Below are 25,721 nucleotides of genomic sequence, written 5' to 3' on the forward strand. Positions count from 1 at the left end.
TTAATCTATACTATTCACAGGAACATCTGCCCACATATTGGTCCTACATAAAACAGCAAGATTCATTCTGCTTTTACTACTAATGGTATATACATCCACTTAAACTAGAGTTTTATTCTTACTAATAAATGTTCAGATGGTTTCAACAATAGCTTTCTTATCTAAAGAGACTATGCCTGTTATTTTGCCAAATTAGAAGTACTCTGGTGAAAAGACTTTACTGGTATAATATGGGAATGGTAGTGGAGGGAGGAAGCAGGAAGGAATTATTTGAAAACCTAATGCAGTATTCAATACTATCCAAAAATATATTTTGAAGGCCAAGTGACTTTCAGCTTATTATGCAGGAGACAAAGCTAATACAAAGGAACTTAAAATCATGGCAGTCAAGAAAATTACAGCTGTGACTCACATAGCTTTTTAAAGATAATTTCAAAAACAATGGAGACACCAGATTGACAGTGAATGATTTTTATGGTCCTCCCTAACCACTGTCTGCTCTTGCATTATATAGGGAGCATCGTTTAATCACGTTGTGTTGTAACTCGTGCTTTGTCTCCCATAGGGAGCAAGACTTTGTATTGGCTAGATTAGACCATTTGCTGAAAGTCTGTTTAAATCATCGAAAGTCTATGAATACTTAAATTAATCCACCAATTTGTCAAAAGAAAACCCATCCATTCTGCATGCGCAGAAGCAAAAACAAGATGTTTTGAGGACAACCAGTTCAGGGGCATGGCAGGCCTGGGTCGTTGCTGGTTTCAGTGACCCAGGCCACCAAACCACTACCAGTTCAGCTGAACCAGTCCAAACCGGTAGGAACCCACCACTTCTCTAGACCAGCCACTTTATCTCAGCCCAACTGATCTCACAGGTTGTTGTTGTGGGGAAATAGGAGCAAGAAGGAGTATTATGTATGTTCTCTGCCTTGACTTATTTATAAAAATAATGAAGGTGGGATAAAAGTAAATAAATAAATTCAATTGCATAAAAAATTAGCTTCCATTCCAGGTAGGCTTCTATAAAACCCCAAATTCTGATCTTGAACTTAGAGAGGCTTTCTACAACTTTGAGGAGACATTGCATAGCCATATTGTAGCTTGATATAACCATTTGAATGTTGAATTATACTAGGTTATACTTGTTATCATTTATAATTCAATAAAAATGTGGACCTAAAATAGATTATACTTGTTACATGCAACTCTTAGAATGGCATAATTGCCCCAAATCCAAAAATCCTACAAAATTCAGTTCAGTATACCATAAAAGGTTTAAGCCCAAGTGCGAATCCTTTTAGTTTGTATCTGATGGTGCCTCATTTTCAATTTTATGTATCTGTGCCTGACTGGAATAAAAGCTCTCCTGCTTCATCAAATTCATGCTTCATTAAATAAACTTGCTGTTTTAATGCTGGAAGGAATTGAAACCTAAGCCTATCATTAATATTTGTAAGCAGAAATAAATCCAAATGTCAAGGCTTCCATTTCAATGCTACTTTGGCTAGAGTGCATTTAAGCCTGCCGTTTGACACAGTGCTGCTTTTGGTTTAACAACGCACTACTTATACGGTAGCTAGTAAATACATAATGCTTGAAAATAGGATTAAATACATAGTTTCTTTGATTCTACAAAAATACGTAGCTATTTTTTTCAGCTTTAAAAGCAAACTTATAACACAATGAGGGTGTACAACCAATTCTGCATTCCCATACAAATTCAAAATTGTAATTTGTGAACGTTTGCCTACCTTGTGTTAGCACAACTGTGGGAAAATATGCAGCTAATGTTAGTTCCCTAGTGCTAGCTAACTAGTATTGTCTCAAATATTGAAAACGACTGGGGACAGATCAGGAATAATTAGAGTAGAGTAGTCCATTTACAAATAGCTCTTGGGGAGATTTATTTGTTATCTATTATTAAAATGATTAACACAATAGGCACAATCTGTTATAAAATGTTCATTGACCAGAATGCAAATTAGTCTCCTAGGATTTTTTTTTTTTTACTATTCTAGCGCGACTGTTATGAGGCATAAACAGCTATCCTAAAAATAAATATTAGGGTGTACAAGGCTTTGGTTTCTATAGAAAGGGAGGGAGGGAGGAAGGGAGGGAGGTTGATGGATATGAACGGAAGTTGTTATGGATACTATTACATCTGTGATTTCACAATGCTTTCAGCTGCAGACAATAGGCCTGATAATTTTTACATCTAGAACAGTGGTGGGTTGCAGGCAGTATGCCCCAGTACGGGGCGTACCAGTGCCTACCAGGAACACCGGGTACTGTTCCAGTACGGTGCTCCAGAGGGCCCACCCACCCTCTTGTCCTCCTTAACTGTATTTGAGATATTTGGGGCTTCCACGCATGCACAGGGCATGTACAGCACCTGCGGAACGCTCCGCTGAGCAGCTGGAGCATCACGGAGACTCGCAGAGGTGTCACAGGAGGTAAGGACGCATGCACGCTGCACGCATTCATGTGGTGGATGCCGAGCCCCGTTGCACCGTACCGGTTGCAACAGGACCAGAACCCACCACTGATCTAGAATAAACAATGTATAAAGTAATTTATTTCAAAACTTGAATTTCAAAACTTTTTGAAAGCTTTTCTTGAAACAGAATTCAAGTTGCTTGTGCTGATTACTAATGGAGCACGTTACACTACTATCTTTGCCTGAAAAGGGAAAAAAAACCCACAACTCTTAATTTAAAATTAAAGGGTCACTTTAGGTAGTGAGATGGGTGGCAACATGCTGATTAAGTTTAAGAAATAAAAAATAAATAAAATTTAAAAATAAAATGAATTAAAACATTTCTCCACTTTCATTGAAGAAAAAAGGCTTATTTCTCTTCAAATAGTAGTTTGTACCAATTATTGATTTACTTCTGGACTCAGTTCAAATGGCTAATATTGTCCTTTAATTATTTAAATCATATGCAGCAATTTATCAAGGACTGACTTTACTTTGATCATTTCCTTAGCATCACACTAGTTATGATAAAAAGTTTTTTTTATAAAAAAAAAACTAGGGGCATATATTTATAACTTCCTTCTGAATTCAAAGCTCCTCTTCGCTTTGAATTGGCCTCCGCCCCAAAAACTATCCATCAGGTTTAAAAAGATTTCCCCGAATTTTAAAATATTTCTCTGATTTCAGAAATGACATGATTTTTATTGTTCGGATTGAAGCTTTGTGCTACCTATTTGGCCAGTGTGACATATTGATTTTAAATTCAGAATATTAATTGTAATCAATCTTGCGAAAACTTCAATCATCTTTTTTTCTGCAGCATATTTTTAGTTATTGTACCATATCTCAGAGAAATCTCGAAATGGCCACATTTTAGCATTGTGGAGAGTTTTATATATTGGCATACATACCCCAGCTGTTGTCACTTAACACCTTTTGTAGTGGGAAAGTCATGTGGGACAGAAACTAAAGGTTTATCATTAAATGTGTACTTATATTTCTAAAATATTACTGCCACACAAGGTAGGAAACATAGTATGTGGTTCTGGCTTCTAAAAGATGCATGACCTTACTTCTGATAACACCATGAGGACATCCCTGGGGGAAAAGAGCTATTTCCTCTGGAATTATGATTTTTTACATATTGTCTAATTTCTGACAGAAATGCATTTTTTTCTGACATCCTTGGAACGTGTGCTTGCAAATCTACAGTTTTTACTGAATCAGTTTCAAAGTAATATACAAAGCAGTGTTCAGTAATCTCCTTAATTGATGTTCAGAATCAATGTAAATTTTACATTACCCTTGATTTTGCCCAGTTCTTTTTTTCTTATAAAAGTTTTTTTATTGGGGGGGGGGGTGGTAGTTGTATGTAAATTATTTTCCACTGCTGTACTACATCCATCTGCATTCTATTGCATTGATTTGACACTTTTATTTAGAAATAAATTTAGTTTCTTTGTGAAGCCATTTCAAAGTCTTTTGTTTTCCCATACTTGGATCCATTATTTCTAGCAACACAATCAAATATATTGAATGGGGGTGGGGGGGATGCCTACAAAAAAAAATACAAATCTATAACTGCAGCAGGATGGATAAATGTATGAGTACATGCATACCTATATACAGATATAAATGTAGAGAATTACAAAATATATACAGAACATAAACTTTAGGACAAGAGTTACAGAAGATAAATGAAAAATATCCTTCAATGCTTGACTGACCATATCTTATATAACATCAAAATAGAGGTTATCATCAAAGTCACCCTCAATTTGCTGATCAGCCTCCTACTGTATGTTATAATTTCACAAAAAAACCTCACTCTTTTTCTTTTGATAACCCATAAGTTCAGGAATGTCAGGAAATATTACTTTAATGTAACACATTTTCACCCACAGGGAAAATAAATTGCAAAGATAGAATTTGTGCTGTATTTATAAGGCAACATACATAGCATTTGTTCTTCCTATTTTTTTTAAAAAAATATAACAAATGTATGAGGTACTTTGAGCTGATAGAGAGCGACTGGCCCAAAGTCAGCCATGTTGTGGGTAGATTTGAACTGTCTCCTGACTCCTAATCCAACACCTTAACCATTAAATTATGCTGAATCTATATATAATAATACTCTTGTGTCTGTTTCTTTGTTTATAATCTTCAATTGGGCAAAACATAAAATATTACGGCAATGGTTTTTGAATCAACATACAGGTAGTCCTCATCTTATGACCACAATTGAGCCCAACTTTCTGTTCCTAAGTGAGATAATTGTTAAGTAAGTATTGCCTCATTTCATGATCTTTCTTGGCACCATTGTTAAGTGAATCATTGGAGTTGTTAAATTAGTAACACAGTTGTTAAATGAATCTGGCTTCCGTGCTGAATTTGTTTATCAGAAGGTGGCAAAAGGTGACCACATAACCCCAAGACACTGCAACCATCATAAATATGAGTCACTTGCTAAGTATACGAATTTTGATCATGTGACCATGGGGATGCTGCAATGGTTGCAACTATGAAAAATTGTCATACATCACTTTTCTCAATGCTGTTGTAACTTTGAATGGTCACTAAATGAATTGTTGTAAGTCAAGGACTACCTCTATTTCAAATGGGCTAACTTACAGAAGATATAATTTTGGCAAAGTTGTCGCTGTTTCAGTGCTTCCAAGCCATACTGGCTTCTACTGTACATTGCAATGGAGTTACCATGGTAATGGCTTCACAGTACTCCACAAGGAAGCTCCCTCTGGTAAGGGAGAAAATCCAACATTAGAAATTACATTTGGTCCAGACATTTTCCCCTTATAAAAAGATACCTGGCCAACGCCAGGTTATCGGCTAGTAGACATATAAAGTAAGCCTCTTGGGGTAGGAGGAAAACTCTCTTGTGTACCTCCTAATATTATCAGTCGGGTGGGTTCAATGACATCTTTTTTAAAAAAAGCAGCTCACATAATGTAAGCCCATTCTAAAGCAAGCACAATGAACCACCAATCAAAATCAGGATGAGTCTCCCTCCTTAATTCTCAGGTAAAGTTTTTAATCACACAGGAAACTAACAAAATAGCTTCTTTATCAGTTTAGGAGGCTGAGGAAACAAAACCTAATTGGGGCTTGATGAAGCGGGGGCACAGCACGCATTTCAATGCGGTCATATTCGATCGATCATTAAGGGTCTCCAGCTGGGAGAGGATGGATAGAAGTGATTCAGCATGATGATGGAGCAAATTTTCATTGTTAAATAGAGTCTGGAAAACATTGAGGCATTAACATTTATTTAACATGAACCAACAAAAGAAAAATAAACTTCCTGGTCCCTTCAAACATTTATGCATTATCCATCATAGCAACTAAGTAAAAAATTGAAGGTCATAGGTCCATATGATCTTTACAAAAAACAACAGCAATTTCAGACAAATGATGACTAGGATATATCTATATGGTTCCATAAGTTAAATAAGAATTATGTGACTCAGAATGAAAAAGCTTTTTTTTCAAGGATGAGCAATTTTCCCTTCATGTATAACAATTTACCATTATTTGGAGGCAAAAAAAGCTGTTTAGTAAGCTCTAAAATATATTTATAATATTTAAAAATAAAACACACATGAAAATAATATTATGATTATTATTTAATTTATATAGCTGCCTTTTCAAAATGCCTTGGGGCATTTAAAAAATACCCCACCCCACCCCCACACAAAGAGACCCAGTTTGGTCTGGTAGTTAAAGCCCTAGGCTAAAGAGCGAGAGACCATAAGTTCCAGTCCTACTTCAGCTATAAAAGTTGGTGACTTTGGACCAGCCCTTCTGTGTCTCTGTCTCTGTCTCTGTCTCTGTCTCTGTCTCTGTCTCTGTCTCTGTCTCTCTCCCTCTCCCTCTCCCTCTCTCTCTCTCTCTCTCTCTCTCTCCCTCTCCCCATCCTTCCCTCCCTCTCTCTCTCCCCTCCAACCCACCTCACAGGATTTTGTAAGGAAAATAGGAAGATGAAGGAATGTTAGATATGTCTGCCACTTTTGGTAATTTGTATAAATAATAAAGGTGGGATAAAAATAAATAAAAATACCCTCCTTGGGCAAGAAACAAAAGGTAATAGAAAGTACAGAACATACCCCTCTCATTTGAATACAGTCGACATTATTTGTCTTTCTTCATGTTGTTCATCCCATGCAAGCTGCAAAAATATTATCAAGATACCAAACAGCCGCCTATCCCTGGACTAGGTAACACATATCACAACATGTATCACATATTTCTACATTTTTAAGAAGGCCCTGCTTTTACCTTAAAACATGAAAGTCTTGAAGTTAATTTTCTAAAGATGAAACAACTTCCAACCATAAGTAGGAGGAGTAAATTCTGTCTGCCAGTAAAAAAAACTGCCAGTAAGCTCCACTATGACCCATATTAATTGATTGATTGCATATAATTCCAGGCAGTATAAATAACTTCATATATATAGAGAGAAAAATATCTGGGGACTAAAGGCCCCACCAACAGCCTGCTGCCATTTGAATCTATCCATTGGTTGAGTTTTTCTGAGACTCTGCTTTACAGGTGCTTCCATGAATTATGCAGGACAAGAAATCAGTACTATCTGGTTTGTAAATCAATTTCCTACATCTTTCCATGTGCACAGAAATTGACATTTTTGGAAATTTGATGATGTGGTTTGCAGTTCCAAAACTATTCATGAAATGTAGCAGTGGTTAAAAGTACATCACAAATAATACATTACATAATAGAAATGTTTTTGCAAGTGTACAGGACAGAAGCGCAGCATTTCATGTAGTGTTTGCTGAATTTGTTAATCAATGTGGAAACAAAATACCAGTACAGTCAGGAAAATAAAAAACTGTGCAGAAACAAAACTGAGAGATTTGCCCTAAAATACAAATGTATTTTACTTACTTAAAGATTTCAATGTAGTATTGACTTTTCCCCCTTCTTTTAGCTTTCAATCAAGACTATTATTTTCAAACCTTTGAGAGATAATAACATTTTGCTATGTTTTTTAAAAAAAAATATGGCTTCCTTTAAAACCATATATCCCTTTTAAGAGCAATTGGATTTTGATGTTTGAAAGCAACTTTATCAGGTGGTGAAATGTGGGGTGTAAATAATTCAAATAAATAAATAAGTTTCAGGGTTATTCAACACGTGTTCCTTATGTAATTGAACTACTAGTCTGACCTACAATTTTTTACGTTTCCTAGACATATCATTTGAGCCAGCCTGCCTGCCTGCCTGCCTGCCTGCCTGCCTGCCTGCCTGCCTGCCTGCCTGCCTGCCTGCCTGCCTGCCTGCCTGCCTGCCTGCCTGCCTGCCTCTATCTATCTATCTATCTATCTATCTATCTATCTATCTATCTATCTATCTATCTATCTATCATCATCATCTATCTATCATCATCTATCTATCATCTATCTATCTATCTCCAAAATGTTCCCACAAGGGATTTATGCCACTCCCAAACCAGGATACCTGTCATTCCATGCTATTGCCTCTGTTCAGCAGCTGAATGGATTAAGTTCCAGCTCAATTCTGATGCAAAAAAAGAACCATTCTCAGCTGGAAATGCAGAATGTTGTACAGGTTTTCAGACAGCACTCTACAGGATGCCTGCCTGCAAACTGGGAGACGGAAGGAAGAAGAACATCACTGCCTACCAGATCCTCTAAAGGAAAGGTTGCCTTGACAGTTTTGCAAATCCCACTTCATGTAACAGGCGAAGCAGCAAAGGGGAAATTTTTTAAGATGCTGTCAGATTGCACCTTCTCTTAGGGAAGGGACAGGTGAGGTAAAAAAAAAAAACAGGCTTTTTTCCCCCCTATCTTTTTTTTTCTTTTTCTTTTTTTTACAGAATAATGTTAAAATAATTTTTGTTATTGCAGAATTTTTATTTTCAGCAGATGAGATTTGTGATTTGATTTTTATCTCTTAAGCTGCTTGAATTATCAGGGTTTTTTTTTTAAAAAAAGAAATAAACAATTCCTCAAAGACTAAGGAATGAAAGTTGCAGCAGCAAGAAAGTGTCCATTATTTACCTATTAATATTTTTTTTTATTTTAATAGCAAAACTCTCCATCCTACAGCACTATCAGCAAGAAGAATTAACAACCTGATGCTGCCTTAGGAAACTTTTCAAAATAATTGTCATTATGACTAAATATCTATCTGTTTTTCAGAATGCATTCCATTACACAGATATTAGATAATACAGAGATGAGAAGCTTGTTGGAATTTAGGAAATGTTTTAACTGTCTCTTAGCTGAGATCTGGAGGAGATATCTTGAAGGTACTGAAACTGCCAGGGGTTTGCTATGAAAAGACCCAGGAATGTGAGTTTGTACCTGCATATAAGTAGCCCATTGGCATTCATTCCTTGTTTCGTTATGGATGACGCTGACACTTTTAAACTTTCAGCACCTGTTTAAGATCTATCTTTTGACCCATGCTTTTCACTGAACCATGTTCTTATTTAACACAATATAATTTTATTCACACAAGCGCACCACCTCTGTACTTTTACCTTAACCTGTCTCATACAAAAATGAAATATTACATCCTTAATCGTCTCTCCGAAAATTTAAATTTTAGGATAGCAAAGGTTTTTTTTTCTTTTAAAGGACATGAACTTTTACTCTCTTGTAAACGTTTCACAAAAGTTCTTTTCTTTCACCTGAAAATGTATATACAATCATTTACAAAATTACAAACTACATATATCCCTATTTCTCTGAAAAGTAAAAATCTTAGCTTTCCTTTATGAATTCATAGACTAACAGCTAAAACATAATAAGAAAACACGCCGCCCCGAGTCCTTCGGGAGAGGGTGCGGCTAAGAAATAAATATTTATTATTATTATTATTATTATTATTATTATTATTATTATTATTATTATTATTATTATTATTATTTTCTCAAACGTGTATTTAAAAAAAGAAGTAAATTATTCTTTAAGCTTCCATCAAAGGAGATAGCCTTGAACTCACCTCAGTACATGAGTTGACCCATTGATAGTAGTGGTAGAACAAGGTACCGCTTGTTCCAAGATGGAAGGTCTTCGATATCGTTCATCACCACAACACAAAATGATGAGGAAGGCACGTCTGAAAGACTTGTTCAAGAATGCATAAAGGAAGGGATTCAGTCCTGAATTGATGTATCCCAGCCACAAGAAAGCAGTCCATATCTGATCAGGAACTGCATAATGTATGAAAGGGTCTATTATGTTTGTGATAAAGAAAGGTGCCCAGCACAAGCAGAAACACCCCATGATGATACAGAGGGTCTTTGCAGCTTTAGTCTCAGTTTTCATACGGTGTGTGCTATGCTGATCTGGGTGTTGGGGTCGCCCATCAGTTGGTGCTCCTGCACGCTGTAAGATTCGTATCTGGTGAGCATGCTCCCTTGCTGTAATGTATATTCGGTAATAGGCTAGAACCATTAGCAGAAATGGAATGTAGAAGGCTACGACTGAGCAGGTGATGGCATATGGTTTGTTCACCATGAATATGCAGTAAGTTGAGTTGGATGCATTGTTGAACTGCCTTTTCTCTACCTGAGGAGGTAAACAAACAAAAGTACAGAAATATTAGAGGCTTAAGGAAATATCCCTGAAAATAAAATGTTCTTTCTTAGCTTCATTTACCCATTGCGTTCAAATGATGTTAGCATCACAGATCTTTCTTCACCAACCTCTAATACAATTTTTGTCTCACAATTAATCCATTTTTTTCTTTCATACTTATGATTTCTCCTATTCATATTTGTCCTATTTTTCTACTGAAGATAACTCTCTTGAATGTTTTTTTCTATTTTCAACAACTATTGAAAGAAAAAATAGTACTGAAATATCAAAATGGGGAACAAATAAAGTGCAATTAATAACGATTCATTAACATTTATGGTGCCAGATTTTGAGCAAATCTGGATGGTATTTTTGAGGTTGTAAAAATCTGTTCTATTGTCCAGCATACATCAGTTTTGGTGAGAGGAAGGGATGGGAAGAGAAAGAAAACTGAACTAAGCTTTTAAGGAAAACACTGCATTTTATTGCAATGAATGCCACTGATTAATAATGTAATATCCAGATCTGGAAACTATGGTTTCAAAATACTTAGAGGGTAGCATGCTGGAAAAGACTATTCTACACATTGCACAAGTGATAAACAATTACAGTAGAAATGATATCAGTATTATTTCATTCAGTTACTGTACGCTGGAAAAGAATGTTAGGAGTTGTGATTTCAATGCATTTGGAGAAGCTGAGTGGGAAAAACTGGTTCAGAACTTTTTTCCATCTACTCATGGTTTCCTGAGACAGGTAGGGTGATTTTTTAAAAAAACCCTCAAAAGCTATATAATTTGCATGATTACTATTAATTCTATGAATTAAACAAAAATGTATCAGACATATTTCATGAAAAGAGTTAATATTGCCTCTTATATGTTGTTGACATCAGATTTTGCCATGGATTAGAATCCTTCCTCTAGAGAATAAGACATATGAGAGTTGGAATATTGTCAATGTCAGGCAATAACCTCATAGGTCAATAGAGAATAGGGAGGGGATTAATGAAGCAAAAGTTTTATCTGAATAATGGATCTACTGAAGTGTTCTGGGAAGCAGTCTAATGCTGTACATATAGTCAATCATCATGTATGCCTAATAGAGGGATATCTAGAAGGGATAGAAGGGGTAGAAGAAGGGATATCTAGAATATATGTAAGCAGTAGTGGGACTTAAATAACTTAGCAACCAGTTCTCTGGCTGGGTATGTGTCGCTGGTTGGTCATGTGGCTGGGTGGGTGACATCACTCATCACACCCAGCCCCACTTCCTGGCCACTCTCATCAAAGGCAGAGGTAGGATCCAGCCATTTGGAGTTAATCCCATCACTGGCTGGCCCTGCCCCTGCCCATTTTTTGGTCTGGTTTTGGCTGGTTTTTTGGCTGTTTTCAGGCCAGTTTTGGGGGTCTCTTGAATCTGAGTAGTTATAGAACTAAAGGAACAGAACACACAGCTGAAAGAGAACTGCCCAAAACTTTATGGTTTTTGACTATTCCTCCCTCTCAAAAAAACCTTTCTAGGCTATATGACACAAAAGTTAAGTAGGACCACAAATCCTTCCTCAATATGCTTCCATGTGGTCAGTAACTCCAACAATCTGAGCAGACTGGCAGAGACTATCTAAAGATTTTGGCTGCTTGGAAAGCTTTGTACCAGACCGTTAGGTTTTACTTTTGTCTTGCTCATTGCTACATTAAAAATGTATTATTAAATATAAAATAGTTGATTAAATGCTTTTAAAAGGAAAAAAAATACTAATACAGCTAATATGAAGTCAGAAAGAAATTAAAGAGAAAGCTAAAAGTGCAAGAAAGTAATAGAAAAAATAGCAAGGAAAGAAAAAATATACAAAGAAATAGCTTCTGATCTTTTTTATTGTCTTTTTTCTAAAATCTGTACTCTCCAATTATCAATTTTCTGTTTTATGCAAAAGGTCCATATGGAAATCAATTTAGCCACCTCAGAAAGTTCCATCATCTTCATTAACCCTTCCTCCAAAGTAGGTAGTACCAAATCTTTCCATCTTTATGCATACAATAATGTTACTGCAGTTATCGTGTACAAAAACAAAGATCCAGGCATTTCCCCCCCAAAGGGCATAGTATCAATACAGAAAGGTAAATAAGGTGGACAAGTTGCCTATCCTTAAACTAAAAGGATTGTTCTTTAAAGACAGGGGTGTCAAACTCAAGGTCCATGGGCTGGATCCGTTCCATGGGGTGCTTAGATCTAGCTCATGGGGCCACCTTGGAAGCAGCAAAGGCCCATGGTGCATTTGCCAGAAAAAAAAAAACAGAGCTTGGGAGTGCTGCACACGACCCTCCCAAGCTCCATTTTCTCTGGCAGGGGATTGCAGGAGGCCATCACAGACTAAAACAGAGCTCAGGAGGGCTGCACATAGTCCTCCTGAGCTCCACTTTCTCTGGCAGAGGGTTGCAGGAGGCTGTTGCAGCTGAAAACAGAACTCAGAAGGGCCGCACATGATCCTCTTGAGCTTTGTTTTTGCTGGGAGAGGATTGCAGGAGGTCATCGCAGCCAAAAACAGAGCTCGGAAGCCCATTTTCGGTGCAGAGCACCACAGGTGCCTCCCAATTGAGTGACGTTGAGCTGCCCATACTCACCATGGGCACACCCACCCTGGCCCTCCAATGTGAAACACAACCTTGATGCGGCCCTCAATGAAATCGATTTTGACACCCCTATTTAAGGAAAGCCTCTTGCAGAAAACATACTCAAATTTACCTCTGTTCAACTAGAGATCTATATTTCTTATATAACTGAGATCTCCCCCAGAATTGTACTTAGAATTAAGTACAAAATGAATACAACATGAATATATTCACCTAGAGAAGTCCAGGCTTTCCTATTGTTCCACCTAGGTCTTGGAGGAATGCTTGAGAAAGTAATTATTTTAAAGTTTAACTATTATTTTAGAGTGCTTTTGACCCCAGAATTATAGGATTCTGCTCTATAACTTTTGTGACCAGAAAGAATACCAGGGCTTATAACAACAGATTTAAAGGTAGTAAATGGTCTCTGAGGTCTTGAATGTTCCAGCCCTGTTTTAACTTTTTTATTGTTAATCAAACATTTCAAAATGAATAAACACAGAGTACTGGTATGAACTAAATGTACTTTCACTTTACAGACATTTTCATTTCTTGGATTCAGGGAGAAAACTTTCCATTGTCGTTTAAATCATTTGATAACTAATGAATAAATTTTATAGTAAGGATCCAAATTACAGTGAGCCACAAATAGCAGAGAAGAGCAACTTAACTTAACTTTATTCAATTTCTAGACCGCCCCTCTCTCAGAAGAGCAAGTGGAAGAATGTGCCTTTTGCTTAGTTATTAGAAAAATTCAAGTAACATATGTTTTGGGGGGTACATTTACTCAGCTCCATGATATGAAGAAAAACCTAACTACCCAAATAGGATGGTGTAAGTTATCTGGAAATCTTTTGAAATATTTGGATTGGATGAGCACTGTACCATTAATTATGTTTATATTCTTTATGAAATGTATAGGCTGTCCTAATCTGTTATGACTCTGGATAGTTTACACCGTATAATAAAAATATTACAATAATCAAAAGTTCGGGAAGAACCAACAATTATTCAGAAAAGTCAGAATATTACATGAGATTCATCACCTGTTCTGCCCCAGAGCAGTGCTAGTTTTAATTTAAACAGCTACAAAACAAGGATTAAATGGAGTTGTCCTTAAATTTTTTTGAAGGTTCTCTCTTCTCCCCAGATATTAGTTTAGCTCAAAGGTTAGTTTAGCTCAAATCTTAGTGGGATATACTTTAACTAAACTAAAATCATCTATAGAGCTATAAATTAGTGCTAACATTATTTGTCTTGTTTTAAAAATACTTCTTATTGTTCTGTTTTGCAATTTTCTTCTTCAATTATTGCTATAGAATTTTAAATTGTAGATAATATTGAGTACCTATAACAGTTTTTCATAAGTGATATTTTATGGAATCCAATTACACAAGAAGTCACTATGAGAAAACATCATAGAAAAATAAAGTTTGCTTAGTGCACAAGTCTAGTGCACACAGTGATGGGAATTTTTACACACCATGACTCAGCTGCTGGCCTGCTGCTCTACATTGTGGTAGAGAGAGTTGTGTAGGTTCAAAATGAATTGCATTGTGAAATTATAATATTGGTCGTCATTTTTATAAGACCTGATTTCAAGAGGTTCTCCAAGGGGGGGGGGGGGAGGCTGAATGTGAAAGACCTAGAATGGGAAATATATAGCAAAAGCAATAGACTTATATACTGCTTTATAGTGCTTTACAGCCCTATCTAAGTGATTTACAAAGTCAGCATTTGCCCCCAAAAATCTGAGTCCACATTTTACCCACCTCGGCAGGATGGAAGGCTGAGTCAACCTTGAGCCAATCAGGATTCAGGGAAACGAACTCCTGGCAGTGTGAGCAGAATTAGCCTGTAATACTGCATTCTAACCACTGCACCAATATAGATAATATTGAGAATCTAGAGCAGCATTTATACCTCCAAAAGGTAAATTACATTTACAATATATGTAATTTATATTTAAATCAATAAAAAGCCAAACACAAAAGGCACCATATAAATACCACACACAGAACAGCTCAAAGCATGCGCACACACTACTAGAGAGTTTTCCTGAGCATGAGTCCAAAAGCTTGGAAAACTAAACCTCTGTTCCTGGTGACTGACTCAGATTGGATCCTGGGACATGCATATTTACTTTGATTCATAAATCAATAACATTGGTATACAATCCTTCAAGGCTAAGCAGGACTGTAGGCAAAATAAAAGTATTCTGATTTTGACCTGCAATAGGTTTCACATCAGGCAACTGAGATCTACTCACCAAGTCCATGATGCCAATGCTATTCCAGCCTTGCATTATAGGAAGAAAAGAAATAAACATTGGGATTACCCAGCAGCCACTCAGCAATAGGGCAATACGTAGTGGAGTCATCTTATTCCTGTAAACCAATGGCTGGCAGCAGATGGCATAGTACCTGGAAAGGCAAGAAGAGAAAGCTAGCTTAAATAAAGGACAAAGGCAAGATCAATATGGATTACACTCCCAAAGGTGCTTTTTCCAACTTTGTTTTTCCTTGAAGACACTTTGCTTCTCATCCAAGAAGCTTCTTCAGTTCTGCCTAAAGAAGCTCCTTGGATGAGAAGTGAAATATCTTGAAGGAAAAACAAAGTCCAGTTGCCTTTTTGAAAAAGCACCTTTCGGACAACCATCACCTGAATGATTGAGAATCTCCACAGACATTGGTCACATTCATATCTTACTTCCTTTAGCTTACATTGTGATGTCATCATGCGATATATCGGGACTTTTTTCTCCTTCACTAAAACAGGGTGGGTGTGGCCAGTGTGTGATGCATCTGGCCTGCGTGTCAGGAATTTGACAGCCCAGCTTTAGAATGTTGTCCTATTTTATCTGAGGACATGAAAGGTCTAATAGTCTTACATTTAAAGCACACAACATTTACAAATGAGAAAATTTGCCTCATGTCTGAGTCAAATGTTTTTTTTCTCTTACTCTCTCTTTAATGTACAGCATAGCATTTAATTTTGCTCTTCTATACAGTCATGCTGATTTTTTCCAACAATAGGGAAATAAATGTCACCTTTATGCATTTCTGAACTTCCTTCTATATTTGGCAGGGGAAAAAAGTTTGCAAGTGGATGAAAGTTACTGGAGTATTTTTTATTCAGAACAAAATCTTCATGAACTTTTTCATTCTTCTCAAAACCTCTCCAACTCAAATTGGTTCGTTATTGTTTTTTCGAAGAAGTACATTCATTTTAGTTTGGGGGCTTTCAGTGAGAATATGAAACAAACTATGAAATGCTTATGTTCAAGGCTGGGGCTTTGCAAGATTAGGAACAAGCATGTTGTCCTCATTGTGAAACTCCTACCCAAAGAATGAACATTTGGCTCTCCCTCCAGTTAAAGAGCATTATAAACTGTTCTGTTTTCTTACAATGTTTAATTAACAGTATCTGGCTTTTTAAACTGCTACCGGGGGTTTATATTCTTATTTTTTCCCTGTGAAATGCTGCTCTGGACTGATGTGGCTTTGTGCTGTTCTATTGATTTATACAAGCCAACATGCACAAGCAGCCTTGAAAGAATCTTTCTCCCCTGAAGTAAAACACAACAGGATCAAAATAAAGAGATAGAGGGAGATACGGCAATCTGTATCTGTCTTCTATTTATCTAAGCTCATTTTTATAGCCCTTTAGCGTTTTCCTTCCTCATTTTTGTGGATTATTGTCCCCACCTTCTTTGTTTGTTGGTTTATCATTTAGCTAACAGTTAGGTATCTAAAATATCCTGTATTATACAAGCAAAACTTCATGGAACTTATTGGAGCCTTCCTTCCTTCCTTCCTTCCTTCCTTCCTTCCTTCCTTCCTTCCTTCCTTCCTTCCTTCCTTCCTTCCTCCCCTCCCCTTTCCTTTCCTTCTCCTTCCATCCCTGCCTCTCTTTCTTCTTTCCTTCCTTCCTTTCTGTCTCTCTTTCTTTCTTGTTCAACCTGGTCTCCCTACTCTGCGTTTGATCTAACCCAGTCTGAAAGGTTAGGGGACTAAATGCCGCTAGAAGTCTCAAGAAGAGCAAATTTGAGGAAAGAAAGAAAAAATCATATTATAGAAATGAATTTTAACTCTTTCTATTCTATGGATTTTTCTCTCTTTCAATTCTGTGGGCTCCACCTTTTCATCATGCAAACTACCTTGAGATATGTAAGAAATCTGAAGCAGCATCTAACTCACCTCCAGAGTGTCGCAGACACTCTGTGGTAGCATTAAAAATGTAAATATTTGGTGAATAGGGGGGCAACTGTCATTATTTGAACCACAGGAAAGCATTATTGAGGAACATCCTAATGATTCTTGCCTAGGAAAGAGTTTTCCCCTCCTGCTGATGTTTATGCTAAATGAGCCGAAAGGTCTGCACAGGTGGTCATATACTGGCAAGAATGAAAAGCATTGCACTATTGTCAACATTAAGGATAGCTTAGCACTTTACTTATTGATAGAGCAAAGAGAAAGACAGAAAAAAGTTGATTTCCACACGGGGAGCCTACTCAAAGATAAAGTCCTTACTGAAGATGAATGTTTAAAAGCAGTCTCTGCATATCATTAGAAGGTATGAGGAGATCATTAAAATACCAAAAAGTATGTTAATTTATTTAACATATGCCAGGGCTTGAATCCCCAACATGAAGCCTGGAAATGCCTGCTGGCAGTTCCCTTGAGGCCCCCAGGGCTTTCGCCTACTTGACCTTCATGTGTTAGAGAGACAGAGAAGAAAGAGAGAGAGAGAGAGAGAGAGAGAGAGAGAGAGAGAGAGAGAGAGAGAGAGAGAGAGAGAGAGAGAGAGAGAGAGAGAGAGAGAGAATCCCAAAGAGAGAGCTCCAGAGAGAGAATTACATGCTACAAAGCAACACAGGGGGGCAGAGGTCGTCCCTGAGGCCACTCACTTGTGGGGTGCCGCAGGGGTCGGTCCTCTCGCCCCTCCTGTTCAACGCATATGTGAAGCCGCTGGGTGAGATCATCCGTGGTTTTGGGGTTGAGTACCACCTGTACGCTGATGATACTCAGCTGTACATTTCAACCCCAAACCACCCCAACGAGGCTGTCGAAGTGATGTCCCGGTGTTTGGAAACCGTCGGGGTCTGGATGGGGGACAACAGACTCAGACTCAACCCCTCCAAGACAGAGTGGCTGTGGGTACCGGCACCTCGGTTCAGCCAGCTGACTCCATCGCTGGCCATAGGGGGCGAACAACTGTCCCCTGTGGAGCGGGCGCGCAATTTGGGCGTCCTCCTTGATGCCCGGCTGTCAATGGAGGATCATGTGGCAGCCGTGGCAAGGGGGCGTTCCACCAGGTTCGCCTGGTGCGCCAATTGCGCCCCCTACTGGACTGGAGTGCCCTGCGCACGGTCACTCATGCGCTGGTGACGTCTCACCTGGACTACTGCAATGCTCTCTACATGGGGCTTCCCTTGGGACGCATCCGGAGACTGCAGCTAGTTCAGAACGCAGCCGCGCGGGTTATTATGGGGAGTACACGTTACTCCCACGTAACACCTCTCCTGCGCGAGCTGCACTGGCTACCTGTGGCCTTCCGGGTGCGTTTCAAGGTATTGATCACCATCTTTAAAGCGCTCCATGGCACAGGACCTAGTTATCTGCAGGATCGCATCCTACCACACTCGTCCCTGCGACCTATCCGCTCACACAGGGAGGGGCTCCTCCTGGTGCCGTCCGCTAGGCAATGCCAGCGGGTGACACCTAGGAGTAGGTCCTTCTCTGTGATGGGCCCAACCCTCTGGAACGACCTCCCCCCTGATATTCGAACTACCACTGACCTCCGTTCCTTCCGTCAAAAGTTAAAGACTCACCTATTTCAATCAGCTGGCTTGGCACTTTCTTAGTTTACCTCCCGGGGATTTATTTTAATTGGGTTTGGGGTTTTAATTGGGATGTTTTTAGGTATTTATTTCTTGTACAGTCTATCTCCCCCTCTAATGTATTTTAAATGTATTTTATTGTTATGTCTGTATTTTATGCACTGACTGTACACCGCCCCGAGTCCCTTTTTGGGAGAGGGGGCGGTTTAAAAATCTAAGAAATAAATAAATAAATAAATAAATGAGCTTCCAGCGTCATTTTAACCAATGGTTCCCAAATGGACATCATCAACGAGCAGCTTTCCCAGGAAATGGGGTGAGTGCATGAAATTATAGCATGTTGTGATATTGCATCACAAGGTCTACCCTACACTACCTGAGTTGCAGTGTTGCCCATAATTCTAAAGGGACTTGTGTTGTGACACTGTGGCATCCTGATTAAAACAGCAAAAGCTGGCAAATGCTGTTTATGTCAGCTTTCTTGGAAAATAAATAAAATAAAAATACTTTGGAAGTAAGATCCCTTCTTACAAAGATAAGCAGGGAATGAAAGTTTGTTCTCCAAAAAGGTGAACAGAGGTGTAGCAGGTTGCATTCTGGTAAAATGATATTTTATAATGGGATACATCCCAGTTAGAGAGGAAGTGAACTTTTTGAGGACCTAATGGAAAAAGACCTGAAGAAAAAAATTGGAACTTCATTACTATATATGTTGACAACAGCAAGACTATTGTATGTACAAAAATGAAAGGACACTTTGACTCCTACCATGGACGAATGGTTGCAGAAGTTGATGGAGTTGACTAAAATGGCAAAATTAACTATTTTGATTAAAGAAAAGAATATAAGTACTTTCGTTTCAATACTGAGTCCATTTCTGAACTTCTATGTTGTGAGTGAAAGAATGAACTTTGATTTTGGATTTTACCGATTAGAATGATAGATCTTTATAGAAATGGCTTGTTTATATTATTATGAAGAAACAAAAAGTTGTAATTTGATGTTAATGCCTTATTTTACTGCAAAAGAGAGTCAGAAGTCAATGTTTCTTTTTCTTTTTTCCTACCCTTCCTCACTTCTCTTCCCCCTCTTCCCCCCATAGTTCTCCTATTTACTTTTGTATTTTGCATCTTAATTTATCTTATAACTTAATAAAAATCTTAAACCAGGAAAGGAAGTAATTTTTTTAGCCAACTATATATGGTGTGAAGACTGTTCTTTCCTAAGATATGAGCTTTACTATTTACAGTAACTGGAAAGATACATTGAAATTATTCAAGATTGTCCATAAATCTTTTGAAAAATCATTTGGACATACTCATAGTACGCTCATCTAAGGTAGGACTTCTTGTAGCAATTTCCAAAAGAAGCTGTATATCATATCCTAGGTGCTTTTCCCATTAAGTGTTAATTTTCCTCAGAGTAAATATAGGAACATCTTAAATGAGATGACTGGGAGGAGATTAGGAATACTCGTTTTCTTTTTGAGATTCCGAGTAAATTTTATTAGAATTTTTCTATCTTTATGCAAGAACATATGTTTGATGTACAAAAATCAAAAGTGGTAACCTGAAGCCCATTAGCAATGTCTACTCATTATTAATGAAAGAATGGTGGAGATAAATTATAAAAATGTACTAATATATGGAGATATTATGTCATCACTTCAGGAACAGAAGTTGTAAAGATTCTGAAGATAGTTCCAAAGGCCATCCTGAATATGCAACTCAACAGTATTTTTTCCCCCAACAAGATATGGAAAGTAAGTGGACTTTCCTTCTATGCCCTACTATGACCATATCTGTCTATTATGACCGTATCTGCCATTAGTAGATGATGTACCCATACAAACTGAGACAATAGATAACACACACACAGATGTCTCTGCACACCCATACACTTTCACTCTCTCAAAGTATTTAGAATCTAAAGGTTTGTGTATGATAGCATAGGAGCATATTCAGCTGCACTTCTTAGGAAGATACTATCATCTATCATCTATCTTTGAGAGGATAGGAAAAGGATAGGAATCACAGCATTCTGTCAAAAAGGACTCCCTCACTTCAAGTGTCACATTAACCAAGGTATAACACCCTGACACTTCAAGAGAGACAGGCTGGGCCAGTAGGCTACTTAATCTGACAATGACAAGCCTTCATCTAAAAAGGAATCTTATGTTTTTGTTATTTACAATTTTATGGCTTGTTGGGCCACAATCTTGGTGGCTTCTTCAATGGTGTGGTTTGCTGCTCAGAGGAATGGAGCTGGTGAAGATACACTCTTTAAGGACTGTTCCTGTTAAGGATGTCAAATCATTAATTCTTTCACATTTAAAGAGAGCTCTACAGGATGGCACCCAGTGGTAGCTCCAGATCCCGTGGCAACCAGTACACTGCGACGGGGCCGGGCGTCCCCCATGTGCATGTGCGCTGCACACGCATGTGCATCCACTGCCCATGATGCTCCAGCTGCTCAGCATGCGCATGCTCAAATGGCCTGGTTGGGTCAAATACAGCTCAGGAACGCGGGCTCTTTGAAGCACCATACCAGTACGCCCGTATCAAGGCATACCACCCACAACCCACCACTGATGGCACCTGATAATGACTTCGGAACAATTTTGCATTGAGTATTTACAAGTCTATGGAGTACTTTTCTGTTTTGGGCAAGACAGAAAGAAAACATGATTAGGCAGGCAGAGAAATGAGCATGAAATACCCTGGCTCTGAATTCACTGAAACGAAAGTAGAAAAATGATATGGAAACCATTAGGAAATGTTGCTAGTTTAACCACAATGAGAAGAAGACAATTCAGTCAGATTGTCTGCTTCATAGGTTTATGATTTTTTTTGGTCATCTGCAGTTGACAGTGTCCTGTAATATTATCTTACCTAATAAAAGCAAAGGCTAAAAGTGTCATCCTGGAATTTCATATTTGTTGGTGTTTCCACTTTAATAAGTCTATTTCTCCATAAATTTGCACACATATAGTCATAAATACAGGCTCAAGATATCCTCTACATGTTTAGTTAACTAGTAACAATGAAAGTCTAATAATATATTGAGTAGAGTAACAGTTGCAGTACAGTACATTTCTTATCATCAAAATAAGAATCTAGGAAACACAGAGCTTACTAACAGGAATTATTTTAATGCCAGCACTAAATTATACCTTGTAATTTTGCTGCAATTCACCTGCAACTGAAATTCCCAAATTTTAAAAGCAATTTGTGACATGGTGTTAAGCTGTACAATTCATGGGGGAGGGGGGAAGAGAGAGAATTCTATTACCCCTATAAGTTGCATTGGCTCTTCACATTTACCTATCTATACTATTAAAACGCTCATTATGTTTATCTGTTTGTACCTACAAGTTAGCCTAAATAGCTACATTCCAACAATTTTAAAATCAAGATACCTACAATCTGTTAACTTAAAGAACATGTAAAAGAAATCCAGGACTCATTATTTATTCCTCTGGAATTGAAACTTAAATTATGTTTAGATCATGTTTATTTGCAAAGACGTGGCAGTTGCAATGTCCCTATAATCATGGGATCATGACTGTATGATCAATGCTTCCATCCAGCTTCCTACATGCAAAATCAATGGGGAACCTAGCAGGAAGTCAGAAGTCGCTTCCACTCCCACTGCATTCTTGCCAATTTGTGATCTTTCTGTTTATCTGTTTAGAAATACCGTGTTTCCCTGAAAATAAGACAGGGTCTTATTTTCTTTTGACCCCCAAAATAAGCACCTGGTCTTATTATCAGGGAGGTCTTATTATTTTTAAGGTGCAGGAGATGGAGAGCATGGTCACCTCATGGTTGCAATATTTTAGGGGAGGGCTTATTTTTGGGGGACGGCTTATTTTAGTGCATGCGCTCAAAAGCCCAATTGGGCTTATTTTCCAGGGAGGTCTCATTTTGGGGGAAACAGGGTATATGTTATCTAAATATCTGTTCTGTTCATGTGTCCCACTTCTTTAAAAAGTGTAAAGTTCTAAGAAAAAACATTCCCATGTTTTGAATTCCTTCTCCAAAGAATTCCACTGAAATTTTAATGATCTTGTTGAACTTCAGAATATGTTGGATATATACACCCTTTCTAGGTAGCAATCCCCTCTAACAAATCTTTAATGAAAAAGATTATAGAACAAAAAATGCATAGACTTGTATTAGCTTGCACCAGTGGTGAGATTCAATTTTTTTTACCACTAGTTCTGTGGGTATGGCTTGGTGGGCATGGCACGGCTTGGTAGGCATGGCAAGGGAAGGATACTGTAAAATCTCCGTTCCCACTCCACTCCAGGGGAAAGATACTGTAAAATCTCCATTCCCTCTCCACTCCAGGGGAAGGTTACTGCCAAATTCACATTTCCTCCCAATCAGCTGGGACTCGGGAGGGAGAGAATAGGTGTGGGTGGGGCCAGTCAGAGGTGGCATTTACCAGTTATCTGAACTACTCAAAAATTCCACTACCAGTTCTCCAAAACCTATTGAATACCACCTCTGGCTTGCCCACATAAGAATCTGTCTCTATCATTTATCAATGGAAGGGGAAAGTATCTCCAAATCAAATACTCAGATATCAAGAATTTCTTTGAAAACTATTGACCATTATGGACTATTAACGGCAATTCATTTAAGCAAATGAATTGGGAAGCTACAAGACTATAAAATATTGCACTCCACAAACTTTGGGTTGTGGAATTCAAAGGGAAATGCTGGGAACTAAGCTGTGTTGGATCCTGAGAATTATACTTGGGTGAAAGAATGTTAAAACTGGTTTCTGATAGATAAGATTGAAATAAACCAGATTGAAGAACATATGTGCATTTTAGAATAGTAATTTCTAGCCTGCCATATCCAAAATATCCCAGTCATAAATATTGTGGTAATAATTTCCACAAATTTAATTAAGAACTGAGGACTGAACAGTAAACTTGCCAAGTTTGCTAATGTCATCAGAGACATACAAAGCAAAACAAATTTGTGAAGCTCTCTAAAATGATAAATATATAATAAAATGTGGAGCATGGTTAAAAACAGGAACTCACTCGAAAAACATTTCTAGTTTGACATATAAATAGATGTCATCAGAGCTGGTGATAACTGATTAGAAAACAGAATTTGACAACATAATGCATAATAACACTCTTCGCAAAGCAGAATCTAAATCAAGCTAGCACCACTCCCAAGTGTCCTAGAATAGCCGGCATAGACATAGTTGAGAAAAGCATTATTTCCCCTGAAAAGCCTGCCTCAGGAGGGCATGTTTTTAGCAAAGAGAAGATTTACAGTAGTCCAAGACAGAAATCATTTTCCAATAGGTTAGGTATGTATTGCAATTTTTGTGTGTAATGTAGAATATCTGGTTTCAGATCTCTGGAAGGAGCTGGGAGGTAATATATTAGGTTTAGCTGGTTAGCTAAATGAAAGTGTAATGTAGGAGTACTCCTTCTACAAGGGAAAACCAGTCAAATGGAGTAAGACGTACACACACCGTGCCTGCCATCTGATGCCACACATAGCCTATCTACCAAAGGTTACTTGGATGAGAAGTGAAACTTCTTCAAAGAAAAAACAAGAAAGCCTAGTTGCCTCCTGAAAAAAAACCTTTGGGACAACCGTGACCGATGACTGAGAATCTCCATAGACTTTTAGCAATGCACTTTGGGATGAGCACCCGCTAATAGTGTGGGAGTTTCCAGAAAAAAAGTGTAGGCTACAGGAGTCATTTGCAGGTGACACCAAGGACACAGATAAACTTCCAAGTGCCTCAATAACTCTGTAAAAGAATGCAAATGACCAGATGTCTGCAAGGAATATAAATCCTTCCATTCCCCACCATACAGTCAGAGCTGAAGAAACTTCTTGGATGAGAGAAGAAAAAAAAACAAGGAAGTCCAGTTGGCTCCTGAAAAAGCACCTTTGGGACAACCATGACCTGGATGAGTGAGAATCTCCATAGACTTTTACCAAAGGTTATCTTACTCAGCTTGGAATTTAGAGATGGGAAAGTTTAAGTGTGGATTGAGTGAATGTGAGAAAACGCAGATGTCTCCGTGATGACTCTCAGGGATACTCTCCTACTGTAGCAGGGCTGTCAAACTTGTGGCCCATGGGCCGGATACATCATGCGCTGGCCACGCCCATGCCTGGTTTAATGAAGGGAGGAATCATGATACATCACATGATACCATCATGATGATGTGAGTTTGACACCTCTGTACTGTAGCAAAACATAAGGTTTCAAAGAATTCACATTGGGGTTTTCTGTGATTCTCTGGAGCATGTGGTTATATGTACATGACATAAAACTTGATCTACTTCTCCCATCTTGTACTGGATTGGGTACTATGCTTATTGTTGGATTTTGCATAGTGTATTTAAAGTTCTTCTCTATTCCATACATGTAAGAATGTGGCTTTTAGTAGTGCTCACATATAAAGTACATCGAATGAAAGAGAATCTAGATATGTGCATAAGGAGGTGACAAGACACTTAAAGATGCAGCATGATTTTGATGGTTGTGGATAAAACTTTCTGAGGGTCTGACCCTGTCACTGAAGCATGTAAAAGATTTCGTTATCAAATCTTTCATTTTATTCTTAAAAACTGCCTAAGTATTTCAGACAAGCTCTTTCCTTATTCAAACAACTTATTATCTTCAGAAATTGATTAAGAGCTCAAATGAGTCAATGGGAGTGGGCAGTTTTAATTTAAATAAATAATAAAGATAATAATAAGGAGCTTCAAAAGAATATTTTACTGCACAGCTGCACTTAAACTCATCTTATTCTAAACAATATTGTATTACCAAAATCTATTTAATTATGAGGGCTTTGCTTATCCCAAACTGTATTATTTAGATGCATTTCTTGGGCATTGAAAAAATTACTCCCAGAGTGGCAAACTCAAGTTACTAATGTCTTGCTTGGTTGGATCTATTTATTTAGGGCTTAAAGAGACAAAATACATGCTTTAAGGAAGAAGCAAAAATCAATAATAATTGTAACCTTGCACATCATGTATTGTACAATGTGCCTAAATCATGACCCTATTTCTGTCATGTTAGTAAGTCTGAGCTTACAAAATCTATTTACTAACATCTATACATGTTTTGCAAGAGGGTTCCACTAAAGTATTTTGGGATGCTGACAATAACAATATAATTAATTATTGTTCTCATATATTTAAAAACAGA

At 37.8% G+C, this 25,721-nt stretch overlaps 1 protein-coding gene across 5 annotated transcripts in view; it reads right to left on the reverse strand.

Annotated features, from left to right (window-relative positions):
* Positions 1–25,721, reverse strand: part of HTR4 (5-hydroxytryptamine receptor 4) — a 249,538-nt gene that overhangs the window by 104,287 nt on the left and 119,530 nt on the right. For all 5 annotated transcript variants that reach the window (XM_081935524.1, XM_081935520.1, XM_081935523.1 and 2 more), the window contains 2 exons: positions 14,940–15,093; positions 9,481–10,049 (listed from right to left, as the gene is read on the reverse strand). In XM_081935524.1, the coding sequence (XP_081791650.1) occupies positions 9,481–10,049; positions 14,940–15,093 (723 nt within the window). The remainder of the gene's footprint in view (positions 1–9,480; positions 10,050–14,939; positions 15,094–25,721) is intronic.

Source organism: Natrix helvetica, assembly GCF_964273705.1.
Source record: "Natrix helvetica genome assembly, chromosome: 1".
Taxonomy (NCBI): domain Eukaryota; kingdom Metazoa; phylum Chordata; class Lepidosauria; order Squamata; family Natricidae; genus Natrix; species Natrix helvetica.